Source organism: Urocitellus parryii, unplaced genomic scaffold (genome assembly GCF_045843805.1).
Source record: "Urocitellus parryii isolate mUroPar1 unplaced genomic scaffold, mUroPar1.hap1 Scaffold_259, whole genome shotgun sequence".
NCBI lineage: Eukaryota > Metazoa > Chordata > Mammalia > Rodentia > Sciuridae > Urocitellus > Urocitellus parryii.
The window spans coordinates 221,272-245,359 of NW_027552525.1; the positions used below are offsets into that span (position 1 = coordinate 221,272).

The window sequence follows — 24,088 nt, forward strand, 5'->3', positions numbered from 1 at the left end:
CTGCACTGAGAAATCCATCAGGGCAGCTGACCTGACCAGAGAGCTCCCTCCCTGGCTCACCGCCCACAGCTGCCTCCCCAGTGGGGCATCCCCAGGCCCTCGGCCAGGGGCCCCAATCCCTTCTGAAGGCGCAGCACCCCAGCAGATCCCCACAGCCTCGCTGGACTTTCCCATCCACAGCCTGGCCAACAGGATGTCTGGGTGGGGAGGCCCGGCCTCCCAGCTCCCGCCTGGGGACAAAGAGGCTGATGGCTGTGAATGTGGCTTCGACTGCCTTGACGGCTTGACAGCACTCCACACTGAGAAAAGCCCTGGGGTCGGGTGGGAAGAGTTTCTAGGCACTGCCCGGAGGCTGGCGGGAGGGCGGGAGCTTCGCCCGCTCCCTGCAGAGCTGAGGGGTGCTGGCTTTGCGCACTGTGGCCGCAGTTTTGACTGATTCTGCTCCAGTCCCGTGGCCACGTTTCAGGGCAAGCTCTGCCCAGCAGGCGTCCAGACAGGGGTCAGGGAGGTGGGGGGACCGGCTCACCTTCTTCACCAAGTTGAGCTTGTCCGGTGCGTGATCGAATAGCGTGTCGAAGGCGTCTCGCTCTGCAAGACAGGCCAGGAGGGGACGGGAGAGGGGCTGATGGAGGCCACTCGTGCCCTGATGGCCGGTCCCCCCCGGGATGCTCTGCCTGACGCTCCTGCCCACCCAGAGTCTAATTCCTGCCAGAACTGAAGGGGGCACCCTCGAGGAGGCTGGGCGAGCTGGGAGCCCCTGCACCAGGCGCGCGCGCACAGGAGGCCTCCAAGGTGCTGTTCAACAGGGCGGGAAGCTCTCCACGGGCCACAGGATGGCACTGGGACAGCTGCCCGGCCACTCCTGTCACTCAAGCCGTCCCCAACTCTCCCTCTCCACGTCCTGTGTCTACCTGTGAACGGCGTCTCTGCAGATCCAGTCACCTCTGCCTCCCCAAAGCAGCTGTGCCCACACACAGGCTGCCCGCACCCTAGGGCCCTGCAGCCTCCTGCCCAGCGGGCCTCTGGCTTTTCCCCATCCTCCCTTTTAAAGCGCTACTGAATCCTTCCTTATCCTCCCACCCAAACCACTGAGCCCAGCTCCTCACCATGCTTAGAACAGAGGCCCTTCTCCCTCCAGTGGGCCAAGGGGTGGATCAGGCACCCTCCACACTCAGGCCCCTGACTTCATTCCACCCACCGGCCTCTGACTGCTCCTGCAACGAGCTACAGGCACAGCCTGCCCCGGGGCCTTTGCACCTGCCCTATGGCTGCCTCACTGCCTGGCACCCCTAGGCACCTCTGAGGGGCTCCCAGCCTCCACCAGCTGTCCTTTCACTGAGAGGCACTTCTGTGCTGGACCATCCACTCCCCAGGCCTGGGACCATGGATGCCTGTCGCCTGCACTGGCTGGCTCCTGCTCGGGGAAGGGTGGGCCCCAGCGTGCAGAGAGCCAAGGAACCGAGACACTGCGGCTCCCGACCGCATCCCGGGAAGTCTGCATCCACAGGGACCGCTTCGGGGACGGGAAGTGTGGCTCACGCCCCCTGCAGTGCCCGTCCACCCTCCTCCTCCCAGGAGGGCCCCTGGCTCTCCGACCTCCACCTGGGTGGCCCCCTGACGGCTGACCCCTGACAGGGGCACGTGGACAGGAGCACAGAGCTGCAGGGACGGCCGCTGGCAGAAGGGACCAGCAGGAGAGCGTGTGGAAGGGACCTGGGGCCTCCGGCTTCTGCCTTGGGTCTCTGGGGCAGGTGGTGCTCACGACGAGGACAGCAGAGGCCTGAACCCTGCATGGGGGCCTCCCTGCCCTCCCGGGGGTGGCCAGGCCAGCATCTGTGTCACCCCCAACCTGTCACAGGACAGTGAAGGAGGGAGGAGCCGCCAGGCCACTGCTGGAGGGAGCAGCTGCCTCCTCCCCCGCCAGGCCCAAAGGGAAGGAGCTGGACACCCAAGGGCCAGGGACAGGAGGTGGTGGACGCTGCAGCCGGCCTGCCCAGCCCAGAGCTCCTGGGGCCCAGGAGCCTGCACATGCGCCTGGGCGGGGGCAGAAGCCTCCTCCGCCCAGAGCCTGGACGGCCCTCCCGCCGGCCTCCCAGCCTCAGCCTCCACCGCAGCACATGTGAGCGACTTTACCGCCTTCAAAGTCAGGTTGTCCCCAGTGAGACAATCTGTCAAGGGCACAAAAAGGGCTCAACGTCACCAGGCAAGACCCAGCTTGAGACGCTGCTTACGGAGGCCCCGGGAGCAGAGCGCTTGACGTCAGCCGGTATATTTAGCCAGGCCACTGCTGGGCTGGCGGAGTCAGGCCACACGGGAGGCCGCCGGGCAGGAGGGGACGCCCACGCTGGCTGCCGCTCACCTGCACCAGGGGCTGGAGAGCTCTGAAGGGGGACAGTGGGGACCCAGCACACATCTGTGTGCCCGAGGGGATAAAGGTGGGTCCGGGCTCGGATCCCAGAGGCACGGCTTCAAGGCCCACAGGCTTCGAGGTGAACGGCCTCCTCCCCAGGTGCACTTCCTGCACTTCCCCAAGCGCACTGCCCAGTCCAGGAAGAGGAGGCGGGAGTGCAGGAAAGCCCAGTCCAGGAGGTCAGGGCTGGCCTCTGTCCCTTGGTGCTCCCTGAGGACAAGGAGTCCTGCAGTTTGAGGGGGCTTTCTGGACAAGAGGAGGAGGGAGGACGGCGCTCCAGGTGGAGGGACAGCACGTGGAACAGAGGGCGAGGAAGCCCAGAGTCAGGCCGGGGGGGGGGGGGGGGCGTGAGCAAGCTGGCGGGGGCAGCCGGGGCCGTGGGGGCAGCGGGCGCTGGGCAGTGCCGTGGCGTCAGGCTACAGTTTCAGAACCAGCTCTGCTGGCCGGAACGGGGAGGCCAGGGGGGGCGAGGTCAGGCTGTAAGGAGGAGGCGAGGTGAAGGGAGCACACGGTGTCCCTGTCCTCACGCAGCCTGGGAAGGGCCCGGTGCTGGGGCGGGGGCGGCTGCCAGCGAGAAGAGGCACAGCCGGGCGTCGCCATGGAGACCAGACTACAACCTCGGCTCCCTGGAGAGCGCTTCCACCCAGAGAAAAGCCTGCCCCCACCTCTGCAGGACCCTGGGGACAGAGAGGCAGGAGCGGGCTCCTGGCCAAGCCCAGCAGCAGTGTCACCAGGGGCCACCTGGTGCCCTGGGAGCTCCCAGATGTCTAGGAGCTGCTGCGGGCACACGGGCACTAGGTGGGGGCTGGGGTGCCGCCCTGGGCCGTCCAGCCCGCAGGACGCTTGCAGTTCAAGGAGCCCTGAGCAGGGAGGAGGGGCAGGAGCCCACAGGTCCACCCGGTCTGCCAGGCACAAGGAGGCCGGCGGGTGTAGACATTGACACGGGCAAGAGCTACACACTCCCTGTGCAGAGCCCCCAGCCAACAGGTGAGGCGGGTGGGAGCATCTGCAGTCACTGGGGTGAGTGACCTCGGAGCCAGGAGCCCACGGGACCAGCATGGAGCCATCCTGAGGGGGCAGGAGGCCTGGGGCCTCAGGTGGAGCCTCCACACGGGAGCAGGGCCCAGAGGCCGGAGGGGAGGTGTGCAAAGGGTGCTCAGAGAGACCCTCGGGCCACTGAGAGGGCCTCGGGCAGGCAGGGATGTACTAGGGAGGCTAAGGACCCCCAAAAATGGATGGTGCAAAGAACCCAGCAGCTGCAAGGGGCCGGAGGACGCAGTGCGTGTGGTCAGACCCGGGCAGCGGGGTGGAAGGGGGCCGCGGGAGGTGCACCTCGGCCACCCCTGCTCCCCGGCCCGCCCCCCCTGAGGCCCTGGGGACCAGGAGCTTGCTGTCTGCGTCAGCGGAGCCCAGGTCGGGGGTGGGACGAGTCTCCTGTCACCCACTGACAGCCCTGTGTGGCGCTCAGAGCTGAGCGGGCACAGCCCTCGGGCCTCTGGTGGCCTCGGCCTCCCCTCAGAGGCCAGGCCGGGCCCCGGGCCCTCCCACTCCCGGGCCCCCACCAAGCTGATGCTCCGTGACCTCCCACAGCCGAGTCTACGAGCCGCAGAGGACACCAGGGCCTGGGCCCCTCTGCTGGTGTCACCCAGGGTCTGAGCTGCTCTGAGCAGGAAGGGGCAGGGTGCCCGGCGGGTACTCTGGGGCGCCCCACACCAGCCCTGGGCTGCCCTCCTGCAGCCTCTCCCTCAGTGACGTGACCAGCCTTCCCCCCTCCTCCTTTACTTGTCTCTTAATAAGAAGGACCCGGGGGGCGGTGAGTCCCGGCACAGCCTGAGGTCTCCTGAGGGAGCCCAGGGGACAGTGTGCTGCCTCCTCTGGAATCCCAGGCCTTGGGGAAGTCACAGGACGTGGCGCTGGCTCGTCCCCAGAACAGCCTCAGGGCTGGGCTTCAGGGGCATCCTACCCAGGACCCCAGTGACCGCACCAGGGCCAGCCGGGCGGGGCCTTGTCCTCCTGACAGTGCCGCCCCTCCCCACCCGCTGGAGAGCAGGCCCTGGGGGCAGTGCTCCTGGTTTGAAAAGTCCCCCACAGGTGGCTCTGTCCAGGAGGCCAGCCGGGCGGCCCACCTTCGGGGTACAAACACCAGCACACTGGGCTGGTCCCTGTGCTGCCACCCCTCGTTGGTGATGGGGTCCCAGGCTTCAGTGGGGGGTGGGCAAGTGGTCAGGACCCTCTTTGGGACACCCCCGAAAACTTGCAGGAAAACCAGCTGCAGGGGAGCAGGGCCTCACTCCTGTCACTCGGTCCTCCCATTGCTGGGGAGGGGACACGGATGAAGGGGCAGCGAAAGGTCACCAGCTGGAACAGAGCTCGGTGGCCTGACCCCAGGGAGGGCTGTTAGACCAGAGACTGTGAGGAGCCCCCCCACCAAGGCCCCTCCTCCCTCCCAGAGACACCCAGTCACCCACGGTCACACAGGCCGTCCCCTCCCTCCTCCACCCTGCCCCTCCTGCCCTGGGCCCCACGGCCCTGGCTCCACTCCCCTGTGACCCATGAGCCCCAGGGCACCCCGGTACTCACCAAACCGGCCCATCATCTGCCTGCAACAAGAAGAGGGAGAGGGGGACAGGGAGAGAGGGGGACAGAGAGAGAGAGGGGACAGGGAGAGAGGGGACAGGGAGAGAGGGGGACAGAGAGAGAGGGGACAGAGAGAGAGAGGACAGAGAGAGAGGGGACAGGGAGAGAGGGGGACAGGGAGAGAGGGGGACAGAGAGAGAGGGGACAGAGAGAGAGAGGACAGAGAGAGAGGGGACAGGGAGAGAGGGGACAGGGAGAGAGGGGGACAGGGAGAGAGGGGACAGGGAGAGAGGGGGACAGGGAGAGGGGGACAGGGAGAGAGGGGACAGGGAGAGAGGGGACAGGGAGAGAGGGGGACAGAGAGAGAGGGGACAGAGAGAGAGGGGACAGAGAGAGAGGGGACAGGGAGAGAGGGGGACAGGGAGAGAGGGGACAGGGAGAGAGGGGACAGGGAGAGAGGGGGACAGGGAGAGAGGGGGACAGAGAGGGAGAGAGGGACAGAGAGAGAGAGAGACCGAGAGACAGAGACAGAGGGGGAGACGGAGGGGGCGGGGGAGAGAGCTGTCAGACGTCATTGGGGGCTCAGTAGGCAACACGCCAGGGCAGGGCTGACCAGTTCAATGTCCCTGAGGGGACCCTAACCCACCTGGCCCCTTCTGTCCGTCTGTGGACACGTGCAGGGGCTGGGGCAGGGGCTGACCCTGCACAAGACGCAGCAGGTCCCCCCTGGGTGGACACACCAGCCACCTGAGTTGCCCTCTGTAGGAGGGGCCCAGTCCTGCAGGTCTCCCTGCAGCCTGGGCCACAGACCTCAGGTCCAGGGCCGCCATGGCCCCAAGCCCTAGGTCACTGAGGACATGCCGTGAGGAGGCCAGCCCATGAAGGACAGGACGACTAGTTTCTCTGGAAGGCGCCGGTGCCCGGGGCACAGCCCTGCCCCAGGCGACCTTCCCGAGGGGCTGCAGTGAGCTGTTTCCTCCCCAGATCCCTGTGGCTCGGGTGCTCGGGTTCCGTCTTGTTTAACAGACGCTGATGTGAGCACCTACTACGTGCAGGCCAGGGAGACACAGAACTCAACACTGCAGGGACACACTGAGGGCCCGGCCCGGGACTCCAAAGGTGAGACAGACCCCTGAGCCTCCCAGGGGAGGTCTTGAGAGGGTGACCTCAGGGCTGCCGCTAAGAGAGACCAGAAGGGACAGAGACGGGATGCGGTGGCCACGGTGCCTTCAGCAGGCCTCGTCGCAGGAGGACGCACCAGGGCCCGGAGGAGAGGTACCAGAGGGCCGGCAGCCCTGGAGAGGAGGGGCGGAGGGAGCAACCCAGAGTGGGCAGGTGTCCCTGGCAGGTGTCCCTTCAGACACGGGTGTCCCTGGCTGAGCTGCAGCCTGGGCTCGCTTGGGCGCAGGGCCTGGAGGGCCCGACGGTCCACTTACTCCGTGGTCGAGGTCAGCTCCTCCGACACGTGGCTGGAGTGCAGCAGGCCTTCCCGCTTCTGCTCGTCCCCGGGAGCAAAGCAGAGAGAGGAGGTGAGAGGACTCGCCCACGCACAGGGTCCCCGGCAGGAGCTCCCTCCCCACGGCTCAGAGGCTCTTCAGGTGGCCGCTGTCCCCCGTGTGGCCTGACAGCGGGCCTCAGAGGGGGTCCTGGAGGAAGCGCCCCGGCTCAGAGTCCCCAGAGGGACTCAGTGTGCCCCAAGGAGGGGCGGAGGGTGTCTGAAGGATGGGGAAACACCCAGTGAGACAGCTCCCAGGCTGAACAGGGTCCCCAAGGACGTCCACCCAGAGCCTCAAATGTGACTTTCCTTAACACCGTCCTTGCGGACGGACGCGAGTGAAGACCAGTGAGCCTGCAGTGAGCCTGAGTCCTGCCCGGCTGGGGTCCTCGCAAGGACAGAGGAGGCAGAGCGGGGGAGGCCACGTGTCCACCAAAGCAGAGATGAGCCCGAAGCCTCGGGACAGCACCCGCTCCCCGGAGGCTGGAGGGCCAGGGTCCTCCCTGAGCCCTCTGAGGTCCTGCTGACCCCTGACCTCAGACTTCTGGCTCTCCGATCCGCCTGCCCTCCTCCCCTCTTACAGCTGCTCTGACTCAGCAGCCAGGGGGCTACCCCAGGGCACCGGCCGCTCCTCGGGGCTGGGCAGGTACACAGGTCATGGAGGGGTGCTGTGGGGTGACAGCTGCAGGCGCTCTGGGGGGACCCTGGTGGCCACTCAATGCCACCACCACCGAAGGCCCCTGCCCGGACCCCTGGCAGGATGGGGGATCGCTTCCTGAGGCGGCGGCCCCCGTGAGCCCCCCTGAGATCTGAGCCTCCCTCCTTCCCGAGCGCGGCCTCCAGAGCCTCTGGGGCTGGTCCCTGTTAATGAGGAACGGCTGGCCCTGGCCAGCAGCCTGCTCGGGCCTCAGGCTGACTGAGTCTCAGAAGAGTTTTCCCGGCGAGGCCAGAGACATCCTGTTCACACTCCAAACGCGCCCTAGGTGCCTACTGGGTGCTGGGCCCAGGCCAAGGTATTGGAGACTTCAAGCCGAATAGTGTAAACGTAGTGGACTCTGGTGGGAAGTCACTGCAGGTCAGTGACCCTGTGGCACAGCCCAGGCCCTGTGGTGGGAGGTGGACGTGGCCCTGGCCTGTTTCTTCCATCCTTGAAATCCCACGGGCCTGGCCTGGCCCCGCCTGGACTAGCGAACCGGACGCCCGAGCAAGTCCAGACGTGCGGGGACAGGCCAGGGGATGGCCGGGCAGGCAGGGCGGCTCGAACGAGGCCGGGAGGCCAGCCTCTGAGCAACGGTGCGGCCAGCTCGGAGCCCCCCCTCCCTTTCCTCCATGCTGGGTGTGGCCCTGTGAACCCCGGTCGGTGTGGGAGGCACCTCGAATACTTGCTTGGGTCAAACATTCCGCAAACCCAAGATTGCCTTGGACCCAGCGCAAGCCCGAAAGGGGACACCCAGACGCTGAGCCTGCGCCAGGCCGGCCGGCTCTGACGTAGGTGGGCTGGGAAACCAGGCTCCCCATGTCCTCGGGAAGCCTTTCCCGGCCGGCTGCCGGCAACCAGGCCTCCAAGATAGGGACCGCAGGATGGCCTCCTGGGGCCCACGTCACCGTGCTGGCCACAGACATCCTCCTTAGGCAGGAAGCGGGCAGAGCAGGCAGGTGACCTTTGCTTAGTGCCAGAGAGGGGCCTTCCAGCCAGGCCAAGCCAGCACCCGGGGTGACGGGGCGGTCAGACGGCTTCGCAAAACAGCGTCTCAGCCAGGTTCTCGCGGACGGCAGGCGCCACAGGACTGGTGAGTCCAAAAATCAGAACGTGTGGCCGGACGTCTCCAGGGACGTAGAGCCCCGAGAGCCCCAGGTTCCCAGGAGCCGAGGCAGCTGCTCCTTCAGGCCCGAGGGGGTCTCCTCATCTCGAGACCCCAGCAGCCCAGAGAGCGCCCGGTGCCTGCGAGGTGCTCAGTCCATTCACCAGCAAAACTGCCCGCACCCGGGGCCCCGCACCCAGTGCCGGGGGAAGCAGCGGGGGTGGGGCAGGCCCGGGGGTCCCAGTCCTTCTCCGAGTGAATCAAGAGAAATGAATCCCAAAAAAGAGATAATGGGGATGTGGGACGTGCTCCACGGCAAACGCGCGGAGCCTTTAATTTGGGGATCTATTTCCTCCCGCCGGCCCAGCCTCCTCCAGTAATAAGCACATTCAAGGGATTGAATTCCGACGAGTTGGCTTTGGAGAGAAACGAATGTTCTTTTCAAAAATCTGGAAAATTAAACCTCAACACCCCGCAGCCGCTGCCTCTGCGCCAATCAGCGCCATTGTCCACCCCCCGCCGTCCACCTCGGAGCCAGGGCCAGACCCAGAGGTAGGCGCTCGAGAGGGAAAATCTGCAGATGGAAGGCGGCGGGAGGGGACGTCACGTTGCCTCCCCCGCGCAGGACGCACCCGCCGGCTACTCACCCGGACGACCACCACCTGCACGGACACGTGCTCGGGGAGGCGGATGGGGGCCCGGAAGTGGGTGGCCAGGGCGATGAGGAGGTGCAGGATGGCCACCAGGTTCTTCCCGTGGATGGCTGTGGCAGGGAGGAGAGCGAGGCTCAGGGAATCCGGCCGTCCACAGGGCAGCATCCCCACGGACCTCAGAGGCAAGGACAGGACCGGCCATGGACAGCACAGCGCCGGGCCTCCAGCGTGAGCTCCCCTCTCCTTTCTACTTCTTTCCTTCCTCTGCCCCGGGTGACCGTACTAAAGCAGCCTGGCTTTTTAAGCAGTGAACCGGGAGGAGGACGAGTCATGGCCACGTGCCACCACAGTCATGACGCCATCATCTTTGGCTCCCAGTGACTTCTCCCTGGAGGCCAGTGGCTGTCCCATCGGGGGTGGGCCGTCTCTGGGATGCTGGATGCCGACTCCCGCCTGGCCCAGGTCGGTCTCTGTGGCTGCCCACTCTCCCTAGCCCCCGAGTGCAGGCCGAGGCTGGGCAGCTGCCACCTCTGCCCTTTCCCACCCACGGCCCCTGCACCCTGAAGGCTGGGTCTCTCCAAGTTCTCGGGCCAAGAGGCCAGGGCAGGTGCCCTCTCCGTAGCCTGGCCCAGCTCCCCCGGCCCCAGGGCCACGGGGCCAGCAGGGAGAGCTCTGCACCCCGACTGCCCTGCAGGGGGTGGGAGCAATGGACCAGAGTGGTCCAGCTTCTGTGGGTCAGCTCTCCCTCTCGCTGAGTGCCTGGGCTGGGGACACTGTGATGTCACACTCTCCTGCAGCCAGCTCAGCCTGTGACACCCTCCTGAGGCTGGCCCAAGTTCCTGGGGACTTGCTTTGGGGGCCGTCAGTAAAACAGCTCTTAGAATGAAGGTCCCGGGGGTTTGGAGTCGAGTCCCCACAAGAGCCCCTGGGGACGGCCCTGCCTCTGAAGTCTCCCTGACCCGCCCAGCGGGGGCCACTCCTCTGCTCCCCCCTGGGCAGACAGAGGCCCTCAGGGTGTGCCCCGCTTCGTGGCCTCCTGCCCCTCCCCTCTGCACTGCCCTCCCGTGGGGCAGGAGGGCGAGCAGGTCTCTAACCTCCAGGGCCAGGTGCCTTGGTGGGGGAGACATGCGCAGAGGCAAAGGCTCCATCCAAACACGCCCTCCCTGCCGGGCGCGGTGGCACACGCCTGTAATCCCAGCAGCTCAGGAGGCTGAGAGAGGAGGAGGGTGAGTTCAAAGCCAGCCTCGGCAACAGGGAGGCACTAAGCAACTCAGTGAGGCCCTGTCTCTAAATAAACACAAAATAGGGCTGGGGACGTGGCTCAGTGGTCCAGTGCCCCTGGGTTCAATCTCTGGTACCCCCCAAACCCCCAAAAGACATGCCTTCCCGGCGCCACTCACAGTCCACGCTCCACCGCAGCGCCCAGCCGTGCGGCCGCAGCAGGTCCAACACGGCGTCCAGAACCGTCTGCAGCTTCTGCTTCTGCCCGATCTCGGACTGGGTCACCTCAGCCACGTTCAGCTTGCGGTCCGCCAGCTTCTCTGCAAGAGGAGGACGAGACTGGAGGCTGCGTGTCAGAGGAGGCAGGAGGGGCCAGGGTGGCCCGGTCACCTGCCGACTGAGGCCCCCGAGGTGGAGCAGGTGACTGCAAGACACGGGGAGTTTTGAGACGTGGAAGTAAGAACCCCAAGTCCAAGGTCGTTCCACACCAGAAGGAAGAGCAGGACGGGGCAGGGGTGAAACGTGGAGCCCCCCCCCCCCCCCAGATCAATCCATGAACACAAAATGGAAGAGTCACGGAAGACCTCGCTGAGGGCCAGGGGCACCTGGAGGAGTGGGCAGCTCAGTGAGGAGCCCGTCCTGGGGACATGAGCTTAGCGGGGCCAGGAAGGCTCTGGGGCCACCTCCCTCCTGCGTGCCACTCCCACTGGCCCCGCTGACGTCCTGACACACAGAGAAGTTTGCTAGAGCTTCACGGGGCTCACGCCATGTTGTCCCCTAGAGGGAGCAGCAACTGGGAGGGGCCTGGCGAGTACAGGGACTGTCACCTGTGCTCAAGATTCAATTACTGAGCCAGAGACCTGGCCGCGGCCTGCGTTCCTTCAATTTCCCTGAGGAGCGAGCACAGCGGCAGGTGAGGGCAGGGGACAGCAGACGCGGGCAGGGGCGCTCCAGCCGCCCTGGTGAGGGCAGCGTGGCGGGGGACCCGGTTTCCTCCCACTCGTAGATTCCAGGCTCAGACGTCGGGGCCAGACCTCCGCCAAACGGCCAAAGTGTCCCGGGACGGTCCCAGGAGGGCGTTTAAAACCCCACCTGCTAGGTGACAGGCATAGTCCTGGAGCTCAGCAGGCAGGGACAAGGGGTCCTAGTGCAGAGACAGGCGGGGTGGGAGGTGACCGAGGGGGTCCTGGACACACCAACTGCGCACCATCCAGCTGGGCCGAGGGCAAGAAGGAAGGGAAACAAGAGCCTGCCACACCGGCCTGGGGACGGTGACGCCTGGCACACGGGTCCCTCCACCTGATCCAACCAGCCCTGCCGAAGAATCCAGTGTCCCAGAAACACCCTGGAAACCCAGCAAGCCGGGTGCACGAGTGTCCCAGGACCTAGCACCGGGCAGAGCCGGGGCCCAGGAGCCCAGTCCAGTAGGACAGACAGGGACCCGGGACACCCCTCCTGTCCCCTGCCAGCCACGTCACCTGGGGTGGAAGAGGAGGTGGAGAGACAGAGAAGGAAACTGCACCCATCCCCGGGCAGCGTGACAAAGCATCAGAGGAGGAGGACAGCCAAGAGTGGTCCTCGTGCCCAGGGCTGCTGGGCTGGTTTCTCCTGAGCCTCTCCTCCGGCTCCTTGACTCCACCTTCCCCCTGTCCTCACATGGCCCTGCTGTGTGTCTGGGTCCCAATCTCTTCTCCTTATCAGGACACCAGTCACGGTGGCCCAGCCCCCACCACGAGGCCCCAATCGACTTCTCCAAACAGTCTCACCCTGTGGGGTGGACGGGCTTCAGTGTGTGAGTTTCAGGGGACACACCCAGCCGTAACGGAGACCAGGGAGGCTGGCTGTGCCTGGGGTGGCCTGGGCTGGGTCCTGGGTGGCACTCCACGTGGCGGGGAACCAGGGACATGGCTGCTGGGCCACCAGACATCACCCTGCCCACTGCTGAGACGGGAGCAGCCCAGGCTTCGCCGGGGCCTGGACTCTCTTCCCAGCTCAGAAAGAGACAGAGAAAAGCCGCCGGACCTCAGGCAGTCGGGAGGCCCTGGTGACAGCAACGAGGGCTACAGACACAGAGGCGGTGGGCAGGGGGCGGCTAGCAGAGGCAGTAGCCGGCCCGGGAGCCCCCACAGCCATCAGCATGGCACCCTCTGCCCATAAAGAGCAACGTAGCACAGATGTGCCCCAGAAACCCGCCTGCCACGGAGACTGACAGCTCCTCTGGGACCGGCCACCGGGTCCTCACCCGCGGCAATCTCCACATGGCCAAGCCCAGAGGCCCTCTCTGTCCTGGACTCCTCACCCTGCCTCCTGGACGCACCCTCGGTCCCTCCCGGTACCAGACTCCTTGTGGCCCATCCTGCCCAGCTGCTTTGCTGGCTCCTCCTCTTCCTGACCGCTCCTGCTGACCACCACAGCCCACTCCTCAGACGCACAGGTGGCAACTTTGGCCTTGGGACTCGGCCCAAATCCCGTATTTGGTTTAGATTTTGCCTTTTGTAGCCAAGGAGTGAAATGCCTGCAGCAAGACCTCTCCTGGAATCTGGGCCTCGCTCAAGAGTCACATGGGCTACCAACGCATCTCCTCAGGGTCACAACGGGTCCCACACCGGGCACGACGTCGGGGTGTCCTGTCCACAGCTGACTATCCCTGAACGTTGTCCTTGTCTTCAACGTGGGACACTGACCCAGGGACAAACAAGAGACTGTAAAGTGGCCTTTCGAGTACTTATTGGGGACCCCCAAACAAGGAGGACCAGCAGCCTGGCCACTGTGACAAGGCCGCGGAGCCAAGGGAGCCTCCCCCACGCTGGGCACAAGACAAAGGCGCGCAGCCAGGCTCGCGGCCACCGTAGCCCGAGGAAGTGCTGCACTCATGGGGCCAACTGAAGAGGGAACCGAAAGGACGTGAAGTCCAGCCAGAGGACAAGGACACTGCTCCAAAGGACGGCCCCGACGCAGACGGGGGACGGCATTGTTCTTACCCCACCGCGGCTGACGTGACACAAATCCAAGCCTGTCCTGGGATCCTGAGATCCGGTCCCTGAACCTCACACCACTCGGCAAGGCCTGGGGACATTTTTTTTTTTTTTTTGAGATGAGACAGGTGGAGCAGAAACAAAGAAGCAAACCCACATTTATAACAACAAAACGTTTCAGAGAGCACCGCTCGAGTTTGCTCATGAAGACACCAGGAAGCGTCTGTTCCGGGTAGAGAGAAAAGGCCGACTTGAGCGACGGCTTCAATAAAACATCCCCCCGGCAGCCAGGTCCCCGAGGCCCAGAGTCCACGAGGAGCTAAGTCTTCACAGTCACTGGTCCTTCTGAGGGGAGCTGAGAGCCAGGCTGCGTCACCACCCATTGTCCCTTGAGGACAGTGACAGGTAAGGTCAGTGTGCTGCTCTGGACTCCTCAGCTGACAGTCTCCACCAGCTCACATGTCCAGTGTGAAAAGAGTGACCAGCACCTGGCTGCTGGGAACGACTGTGCGCCAGCACCCGGCTGCTGGGAATGACTGCGCACAGCACCCGAGGAAGTCAGCTCCACTGGACAGCGGGACGTTGGCACCCACCCACTAACCCTTCACAACAGAGTCACGATAACTATGAGACCCTGCCCAGGGACACTTCAGATTCATCCTGGAACCCCAGAATCATCCTAAGACGGGATCCTGCCTCAGCCACTGACGTCCCTCCTTGGCCACCTGAAATTCGGTCAAATAAGGAATCTGGAGCCCCCTCTTCCAGGTGACGCCATCCAGTCCAGGACACTGAGCGCACGCGGACGCTGCGGCTGGACTCCAGACTCCTGCCCAGCAGTGGACTTCAGGATGCAGAGCTCCTCCCCGGGCAGCTGTCACCCCCAGAACACTGTCCCTGTCACACTCCTGCCCTGGTCAGAGCTGCAAAGACAGCCTGGTCAACGTCCCAGCCCAACTCCTGACCCTCCTTCCCATCTGCTCTGCACCCAGAAGCCCACGTGGCCTTTTAAATCTCCAGCTGAGACCGTGTCAGGACCCTGCTCGGGGCCTCTAGTGGCCTCCTGTCATGTGGGAGAGAAGCGCTGCTGCCCAGGCTGGACGCCATCTGGCCCCATCTGTCCTCCCAGCCTCGTCTCACGACCGTGTCTGCACGGCTGCCCCCCCCCCACTGACCGTCTACACAACAGGCTCCTCCTGGCGTCAGAGCCTTGGCCTGGACGTCCTTCCCTGTCCTGTGCGCAGGTCGGCTCCTGGGCGGGGTCCCTGGCTGTCCAGTGCCACAACTGCCCCCGAACCCACAGGCTGCTCTCCCCCGGGGCTCCCTGCCCCTCACCGCGGCTCCTTAGGCTTCAGGTTGAACCGTCCACATGCACCTCGTCCTCTGTCCACCCTCGGCTGGAACACACACCTGGTGGCCCTCGGGCTCACCCCGTGTCTGCAGCCTGGGCCGCCTGGACCCGCCCTGGCACTACCAGCCCCTGAACAAAGGAGCGGGTGACCTCACGGTGACAACAGCTTCCCTCCAAGTGCAGTCTGGAGGACAGGGGACCCCTCCTGTCACGTTCCTCACGACACAACACCAGGGTCACCCCAGGGACTGGGCGGCACGAAGCAACCCACAGAGACAGAGACACCTTCTTCTTTGGGTCCTGTGACGGCTGCTCTGACCTTAGGGGTCAGTGAAGAGCGAGCACTGCTGACCCCTCTTACTGGGGAGAAGCCATTCAAACGAGGCCAGGGGTCAGGTTTCGGGGGCTGAGTCTAGCTTCCTGATGTCCACTGTTAGCAGGTCGAGTGACATCTAGGAAGCCACAGCCAAAGGCAGAGCAGAGAAGGGGACACACCAGGGCACTTCCTTGGAACATTCTATCCCAAACAGGGCACGGGGTGGGACCACAGCAGAACAGGTGACGTGGCTCAGCCCAGGGGGACACGCCTACTCAGAAGACTGGCCTTGGGACCACCGTGCCAGACTCAGCCATCTCTCAGATCCCCGTGGGCATCAGGACTGGAGGGCGTGGTCACTCAGAGCGGCTCCGCACACTCCCCGGCCGTCCAGGAGGTGATGTGACCCCGCGCCTTCCCTCAGCAGGTGAGACGGTGGCAGGGCCATTTACATGGCGGGTGCAGACCCCGCCCCGAGTGAAGGACTGGGCCTCCCCACACCCTCGCTCTGCAGAGGCCGCCCTGGTTGTCCGGCCTCCCTCCCTGGGCAGAGGCTCCCCTCCTACTCCAGCCCCAGGGCGCCTCCTCCAGGCAGCCCATCTTGTCTGCGCCCCCAGCTGCTCTCTCTCCAGTCGGTGGCCCCCACCCCCCCCAGGGTCCTGCAGCCCCCGCCCCTGCCTCTGCCCCGCCCCCGTCCCCAGGGAGGGGCCTCCGTGGGGTCCAGCACAGGGCGGGTGCTGGGAGGAAGGAGGCCCTGATGCGGGTCTGCCGACCCCACCCGACGTGGGGGCCTGGGGTCTCGGGGTGACACTGAAGAGGCACATTAACAGGCTCTCCCAGGTGTCGGCCCTGAAGACACCCCAGAGCGTCCTGGGGACGGGAAGCCATGCCACAGTCAGCGGGCGGGGGTCCAGCCAGCTGGGCCAGCGGGCCCCGCGCACGTCACCCCCCCCCCTTTCCCACTGAAGTGGCCCCATCCACGTGGTCACCAAACTGCAGGACCCTTCCCGCCCCACCCACAAATGTGCCAGGCTCCAGTCACCCCGAGGACCCAGGGACCCCAGGGAGCCAGGCGGCAGCCACCCTGGCCAGCTCCTCCGTTGTCTTTCTCATTTTAAGTCCTCCCAGTGACCGCAGACCGGGCGCCGGCCACGCTGAGTGCCACGTGCGCTGTTCAGGGTGGCGCTCTGTCCCCGGTGACACAGGAAGGAGCTGGGTGACTGCAGCCTCCAATCCCGCCTCCCTCCTGAACCACACCCTCAAGTGTGAGGCCACTGTCCCTGGACCCCTTCCGGTCAGGACATCGGCCAGGGTGGCCCTGTGGGGACGGTGGCCCAGCCCCGGCTCTACCACTCACCCAGCAGCTTCTGCAGCACCTGGCCATCGTAGAGGTCCTCCTCCAGCTGCTTCACGATGATCCTGTCCTCCACCAGCACGTCGTTGACCCAGTCCAGCAGGACCTGGGGGAGCAGGCTGTGAGCCAAGGAAGGGACGGCCACCCTCAGCCCACACCACGATGGCCACCGGACAGGCCTCTCCCAGCCCACGGCCGGGCAGGAGGGCTCAGCCCACGCAGCCGCACACCTGCCCTGGAGGCGGGGGCTGCCCAGGGAGCTCCGGGCGCCAGGTGAGGACGGGCCTCCTTCCTGCCGGGAGCATGATGCGAGCCAGGAAGTGAGGTGACCCACGCCCTCCCTCAGCAGGAGAGACGGTGGCAGGGAGGTGGGGGCACGGGAGTGAGTGCTGGTACTGCCACCCCCGGCCCCCAGGCAGGAAGGGGCCGTCAGACACCCCCCTGGCCCCCCCTCAGGGCTGGGGGAGCCCCAGGCTGTGGCAGGAGGGTCAGCCTGGCCTCTGGCCAGCTCGCAGCCCCTGCTTCCTGCAGCACTTTATAAAACAGCTTTAGTGAGAGACGATCCACTGCCACACCATCCAGTGGGTGTGGTACCACCTCCAAGTCGTGCAAAAGCCCCGTCCACTTCAGAACCTTACCACCGCCCTAAACAGAAGCCCCGTCTGTCCCTCTCGGGCCCTCCCAACCAGGACCTGTCTTCTGTCCTGTGGCCTCATGCTCCTGGCCTTCTGGGACGGGCTTCTTTCTCTTCCTTCTTCCTCCTGTTGTCCAGCTCTGCCCACGTTGCAGCGTGGGCCCACCCTGTTCCTTCTTTATGGCTGCAGACTGTTCCACTGCACGCACGTGCTGTTGACCCTCTCATCCATCGCTGTGCGTTTGGGTCACTGCCGCTCACTTTGGTGCTGTGAAGAGCACGGCTGAGACCGTCCGCCTTCCCGTCTGCCTGTGGAGGTGAACTTCCCTCTTTCCAGGCAGCCTCTTCATCAGGCCTTTTCTCAACAAACTCCCCAGCTGGGCTCCGGGTGGTGCTTTGGGGCTGCTTCTGCTGATGCGTGGGTCCCGGAGCCGCGCTCCCCGGCCAGCCCTGCCCACAGCAGCCCTGCTCCCAGGACAGGACTGCACAGCCTGGGCGGCCTTGGTCGTCCATACGTCCCCCGGGCGCACTGTGTGCACCAGGGAGGCAGACGCCTCTTGCCCCTGACCCGAGGCCTGGCATGTCACGGGGGCTGTCCAAGGCCGACCTGGGCCTGGGCCCCAGAACCGACTCCTGCAGCACAGCAGTGAGACCTGCACCCGGGACCCCAGCCCGCTCTGGGCCCTGCATGACGGCTGCTGCTCTCCTCCTCCTCCCTTTTCTTCTTCCAACTTGTGTTTTGTTTATTTATTCGGTGGAGAGGGGCAGGAACGGAGCACAGGAGGGGCCCAAACAGACAGCAGGACTGCTGACCACACTCTGGGAAGGCCTCCTGGGCACGCAGACCTTTGGTTCCCAGGCCTGGCCCAGGGCACCGTCCCCGGAGAGGATGTTTCTGCAGGAAGAAGCTAAAACCTAAAAACGATCTAAATCACATCTGGATCCTGCCCTGGTCCAAGCCCAGACAGAAAACAACAGAAACCAGAACCAGGCCCCTGCCGCAGACCCAGCGGTCAGCTCCGGGGAGAGCCAGCCAGCGCCAGCTCAGAGTCACCGTGCCTGGGGAGGGCAGCACGTGGTCCCGGAGCTCCCGGACCATCCGTCTTGTCTTCTGCTCTGCACAAGACCTTTTAAAGGTAGCACCGGGCGTGATTTTTAGGGACGTGCTCATTTGCACACCCGGGTCCCGCAGGTGAGTGTCCAGGACATGGATTACTCATGCCCTCGCGGTCACCTTGGTTTTATGAGCTTGCTTTAACCCGAGTAAAAAATTTCTTCCTCCTGAGTTCCTCCTGAACCGCCATCGGGTCTGCAGTGGCCTCCGGGGGCCGGGACTGTCATCTTCTCACCCCTTCCAGACGCGGTCCTGGCCCACCGGGGACGCCCGCTCACGGCACCGGGCAGGAGGCCCCCTGGGCTGGCAGCTGGGGGCACAGCAGGCGCCTCCGCGAGGCCCCGCAGCCCGGGCCTCAGCCCCAGGGTGGTTTCCGTGCCGCTGATTTTCTCCCCAGACGCCAAGGGGAGGAAGACCGTCCAGTGGGCTGGGAGACGCGCGCTCCAGGGTCCAGAGGGGCGGCTTCTGTCCAGCGCGCAGGAGTTTCACGTGGTTTTTCTTCAACTCCAAACACACACTGTTCCCAGCACTTCTCTGACTCTCTGTCCTCCAATTTGACAATGACCCTAATTACCCAAACTGGGGTTCCACAGGTTGAGAGCGCCGTCCCCCCAGGCTGGCCCCACTCCCCAGAACACTGCCCCTCTGCCCCTCAGACGGCCGGCGGGGCCTCCCCGCCCTGGGTCGGGTCATTTCAGAGACTGGCCTCGGAATTCAGCAGAGCTTTACGGGGCTGGCGATGACAGGGCACGTGACCCTGAAGGCATCATAACGTCCATTAGAGAGGGCGGAGGGCGCAGGCGTGGGCACAGGCCAGCCCCCTCCTCACAGCCCTCCTGGCGTCTCACTGACCCCGAGCCCCCCCCATTTCCACTTGTCCAGAGCTGCGTCGTTAGGCGGCCACAGGGCCACCGGGAATTGGGCTCCCCGGGCCTCCCCAGAGTCCAGCGTCAACCCTCCCATGACCGGTCAGCCCTCCGAGACCAGCCCCCATCCTGCAGATGGCCCCAGCAGCCATCGGGGGTGGTCCTAAGGGCCCTGCAGGAGTCCCGGGAGACCCTCTGCCCTAGAGAAACCCAGGCATGGAGGAGCCCTGCGCCCGCCATCAAGGACGAAGGCCAGCGCGGCTCTCCACCTTCCCCCGGCGTGAGTCTTCCTCGGCTGGAGGGCTCGGGACCACGGTCCTCTTTTGAGAATCATTAAAAATACAAAGTGCCTCATTCGTGAGCCACCTCCTGCCTGGGCAGCACTTGCCGTCCACCCAGGAGGAGTTGAGCTGTGGAAGACGCCAGACTCCTGGACCCTGGCAGCAGAGGCCAGGAGGGGGAAGACGTCCAGGTCGTCCGTCGCCCGGAGCCCACGCCAGTCCCATTTCTAAACAGGCAGCCAGGCCAGCAGCGTCCCTCCGCTCCTGCCTGCCTGCTCCTGGCACCCGGTGGCCTCAGGAGCGTGTGGGTGCCCAGCACCTGCCCAGCTCCACCTGCACCCGAGTTAGGATCTGGACTTGGGAAGCTGACCCCAGAGCCACCGTCACCCCTGCGCACCACATCCCAGGAGGTGTCCCTCAGCAGTCTTGGGACTTCCCGGGACCCCTGTGGATCCCTAAGCTGTTGAAGTCCTTTGTTTTTTTGGTACCAGGAACTGAACCCCGGGGCTCTTTACCACTAACCACATCCTTAGCCCCTTTATTTTTTATTTAGAGACAGGGCCTCCCTGAGTTGCGTAGGGCCTCGCTAAGTTGCTGAGGCTGGTTTTGAACTGCCATCCTCCTGCCTCAGCCTCCCGGTCCCTGGGATTACAGGCGTGTGCCCTGTGCCTGGCTGAAGCGCCTTCTTTTAAACACTGTATTTATTTGCGTGGAACCTACGAAACCCTCCTGTACGCCTGGAAGGGCCTCTGGAAGACTTACAAGACCTCGCCGGTGTCACTGCGAGTTCAATGTGGTGACACTGGTCTGTTCAGGGAATAATTTCAAGAAAAAGGCATTTGTACCTCTTCAGCACAGACGTAGCCCTCTTGGCCTGACCAGGTGGCAGACTTCAGCAACAGTGCAACATTGTTTCTAGTATTTTCCACCTGAGGGTTGTTGAGCCTGCAGCTGCAGACCCAGCTGTGACCCCCTCCCAGCTCCCGGGCAGGGAGGCGCTCATTCAGGCGTGGTGGGCCGGGAGCGAACACCTGAGGGGTCTCTATCGGCAGCCCCAGGGGAGGGTCAGGGGGACCGTGTGGGCGTGCGGCTGACACACAACACAGGTTCCCTGCTCCGTCAGAGCCATGGCGTCTGCATCTTGGAGAAGAGTTCCAGGAGAATGGGGCCAGAGCTGGGGACTGGGGACTTGGACGCTGAGGCAGGTGTCCCCAGCACACCTGGGGAGCCAGGAGGCAGCCAGCCACCTGGGGCTTCAGAAGACCCCTGGCTGGGCACCCGGTGGCTGCCCGTCTTCAGCAGCCCTGCCCGCAGCAGCGCCCTCCATCAGCCTCACCTTGACCAGCTCCTTGAACTTGGGGTCCTCTCTGGAGGTGGGGTCGATCATCGTGCGCTCCTCATTCTCCTCTGTCGGGGACAAAAGGGCACAGTTGATGTCTGTGAGGTGGCAGGGACGGGGCGGCCGACTCCCACACATCAGGGGCGGGGGATGGCAGAGACCCTCACCTCCTCCGCAGGGCCACGCCCAAGCCGGGGACCACCCTCAAAGTCAAAACCAGACCCAGAGCGTGGGGGGGCCTCGCCCAGGGACAGGGTCACAGGCACAGTTCTGCCCCCACCAGCCCAGGCCACCTCCACCGGGAGAAGGAGGCCGGCGCGTCCACTGGGGCCTGGCACAGCAGAAAGGGCCCTGCCCTAGGAGCTCCTGCGGCCCCTGGGACGGTCACCGAGGGCCACGGGAGGGGTTTGAGGTGTTAGTTGGGAAAAAATATCCTGCAAAACAGCCCTTATGAGAAATGTCAGAGATAACGACAAGAAATGACACCGGACAGCGACGCCCCGGCCCCGTCCTGACCATTCTGACCGTCCTGACCTGTCCTGACCGTCCTGACCTGTCCTGACCATCCTGACCATCCTGACCCTTCTGACTATCCTGACCCGTCCTGACCGGCTCCCTGTGTTCTGGCTCCTCCCCCTGGACCCCCCTGGACCCCGCCAAGCAGGGGGAGCAGGCAAGGCAGCGGGAGAAAGCAGGACCCTGGAGGGAGACCCACAGACCCAGCCAGGACAGGAGGACGCTGACCGGGCAGGAGAGGAGCCTCAGGCAGCCCTGTCCAGCTCGGGGACCTGGGCAGAGGGTGAGGCCAGAGGCCCCGGGTCCAGTGCTGGGAGGAGCCACACCAGCGCCCCCTTAAGGGAGAGGAAAAGAAGGCGATCAGAGGCTCAGGCAGGACCAGGTGCCCTCAAGGCATAGGGGGACGGCCAGGAAGCCACCGAGACCAGGATCCAGGGCCACACCAGGTCCCCACGGGGCAGAGGATGCTGTCCACGTCCATCAGTGAAACCGCCCTCAGCCCAGACGCAGTGCAGACTTCACGGCAATAAAAGTCCAAACTCACAAAATGGAAAAGCTGTTTGGAACCCACCGGCCAGCGACTGGGAAGGACACTCCCGGTGGCAGCAAGGGACACTCAGGGCCCTGCCAAGGCTGCAGCAGCCTCCCTCTGTCCTGGGATCAAGGTCAGCACCTTCCAGATCCCCTTCCCAGCTCCTTTCCCACCTCACTCCTCCGGCCTCCCTCTCTCCCAGCCAACCTCACAGCCCAGGGCGGCCATTCCTGGAGAGCAGACACCCGAGAGCTGGCCTTCCACGGTCGCCCCACCCAGGCCCCAACCCCAGCCTCCGCTCCAGCCCTCCATCCCCAGGGGACGAGGTCATGCTAGTGACCCCCCTCCAGGCCCCCTCCAGACCCCCCTCCAGGTCCCCTCCAGGCCCCCCTCCAGGTCCCCCTCCAGGTCCCCCTCCAGGACCCCCTCCAGGTCACCCTCCAGGCCCCCCTCCAGGTCACCCTCCAGGTCACCCTCCAGGACCCCCTCCAGGTCCCCCTCCAGGTCCCCCTCCAGGCCCCCCTCCAGGCCCCCTCCAGGTCACCCTCCAGACACCCCTCCAGGTCCCCCTCCAGGCCCCCCTCCAGGCCCCCCTCCAGGTCCCCCTCCAGGTCCCCCTCCAGGCCCCCCTCCAGGTCACCCTCCAGACACCCCTCCAGGCCCCCCTCCAGGCCCCCCTCCAGGTCCCCCTCCAGGTCCCCTCCAGGCCCCCCTCCAGGTCACCCTCCAGACACCCCTCCAGGTCCCCCTCCAGGCCCCCTCCAGGCCCCCCTCCAGGTCCCCCTCCAGGCCCCCCTCAGGCCCCCCTCCAGGCCCCCTCCAGGTCCCCCTCCAGGCCACCCTCCAGGCCCCCCTCCAGGTCACCCTCCAGGACCCCCCTCCAGGCCCCCCTCCAGGCCACCCGGGCTGGCGGCAGAGAACAAGACGCCCGCAGCCCCAGGGCCCACGGAATGGTTCTGACGGCCCACCACGGACCTGCCCCGCCCAGCTGCCCAGAAAGCCACCAAGGCTCTCCCCTGGCTCCCCCCTCCTGCCAGGCCTGGCGCTGCCCGTGGCCCTGCCCGGTGGCCCTGCAGGCTCACCACCCCTGAAAATGAATGACCCTAATGGGAAGAGGGCAGAAAGCTGGGGCTTGCTCTTCCCTGTGGACCCCTGACCCCGACTCAACGCCGACCCGACTCCACACAGAGGGGGCTCCAGCTCAGCCGCCCGGGGCCTGCCCTCGTGGGTACAAATGCTGAGCAGGGGGCCCCACGGACGCGTCCGCCCAGCCAGCCGCAGCGCCACGGCACAGGAGGGAATGGGACCTCTCTGTGCTTACCCCAGGGGACCCGGGGACAGGTGGACTCCCAGGGCCCAGAGACACCAGGCGGGTGAGTCTACTCACGTCAGATGCAGCCACCTGACCCAAGACACAGGAAGGGGGACACCTCAAACCTGCACCCGGGACACCGTGTCACCTCGTCCTGGGCCCTCGGGGTACACGTCACAGCCTCTGCCCAGGACCTTGCCAAGGGACAGCTCCCACCCCAGGGAACGTGTCCTGACTCGGCCCAGAGACCCCCTGCCACAGCGCCTCCTCTCCCCGGCTCTCCTCAGGGCCTTTGCTCCGACCCTCACTTGGGGCCCAGCCCAGCACGGAGCTGACCACCCAGTGCCCCTGCACTTGAACCGACTCCTTGATGTCCCCTTTAAATCTTTGGCTTCTCCCATTGTCTGCTGTGTGACGTGGGACCTGAGCGTCAAGAGAGCCACTGGTTAGATGCCAGCAATTAAGGTGGGCACAGGGTGGCCACGGTCAGGCTCCAGGTGAAACTAGAGGTCCTCGGTGAGGTCAGGCGGGAGGACACAGCTGGGCCGTGTGTCCCCGAATCCCTCCGGAGTGTGGAAAGACAAACGCACCAGCCTGTGGCCAGGACAGCCACAGCCCTCGGGGAGTCTGACCGAGCCAGAGCCACCCACCCAGGCCGCTTCCAGGCCAGGACACCCCTGACCGCAGCGGGACCCCCCGTACCTAGCTGCGTGTCTTCAGGGTGAATGTCCACCGAGGCTGGGTGCATCGGAGAGTTGATGGCACTTTTGCCTTCCTCCTGCAGGTCACTCACTGTTGAGGGAAGAAAGAAAGGCCTGGTCAGCAGGAATGGACCGGCACGGCCCCGGCGCCCACCGTGGAGGGGAGGGAAGCTGGCCGACCCGCCACCAACATCAGCCAATGCTCCCACGGGGCCCACGGCATCCGAGGGAGAAGGTCCCGACCCAGACACATCCCGCACTCCCCGGACACCGGTCAGCTCCCGGCTGCCACCGAGCCCGGCCCGTCTGTGTGGGCTGTCCTGGAGCCCGTGACTAAAGCACAGAAGCTTCTGGATGCTTCCAGATGTTTCCAGGGGCTTCTGGACCTGCCCGGAGCTGCTGGGGCAGCGCTTGGACAGCGGCATCAGGGCCCCTGGAGGCAGAGCCGTCCCCGTCCCCACTTGGAGGGCCCTGTGCTGTGCCGCCAGATGACAGCACGTTCTTCCACGGTCCAACCGTGGACGTCACCCCAGCTGCACTTCGATGGCAGGCTCTCAGCCCAAGACCCGGAGTCGGGGGGCGTGGGGTGCAGTCTGGGCACCCGCCATCTTTACAGCAGAGGGCCTCTGGGATCCTGGA

At 65.3% G+C, this 24,088-nt stretch overlaps 1 protein-coding gene across 1 annotated transcript in view; it reads right to left on the reverse strand.

Annotated features, from left to right (window-relative positions):
- LOC113186807 (beta-parvin) overlaps positions 1 to 23,543 on the reverse strand; it is a 36,148-nt gene extending 12,605 nt beyond the window's left edge. Inside the window, exons 1-8 of the mRNA XM_077794550.1 lie at positions 23,451 to 23,543; positions 20,386 to 20,456; positions 16,158 to 16,260; positions 10,338 to 10,478; positions 8,932 to 9,047; positions 6,424 to 6,482; positions 4,991 to 5,010; positions 527 to 588 (exon numbers count right to left, since the gene is read on the reverse strand). Of these exons, the coding sequence (XP_077650676.1) occupies positions 527 to 588; positions 4,991 to 5,010; positions 6,424 to 6,482; positions 8,932 to 9,047; positions 10,338 to 10,478; positions 16,158 to 16,260; positions 20,386 to 20,456; positions 23,451 to 23,496 (618 nt within the window). The 5' untranslated portion in view covers positions 23,497 to 23,543. The remainder of the gene's footprint in view (positions 1 to 526; positions 589 to 4,990; positions 5,011 to 6,423; positions 6,483 to 8,931; positions 9,048 to 10,337; positions 10,479 to 16,157; positions 16,261 to 20,385; positions 20,457 to 23,450) is intronic.
- Positions 23,544 to 24,088: the final 545 nt, after the last annotated feature.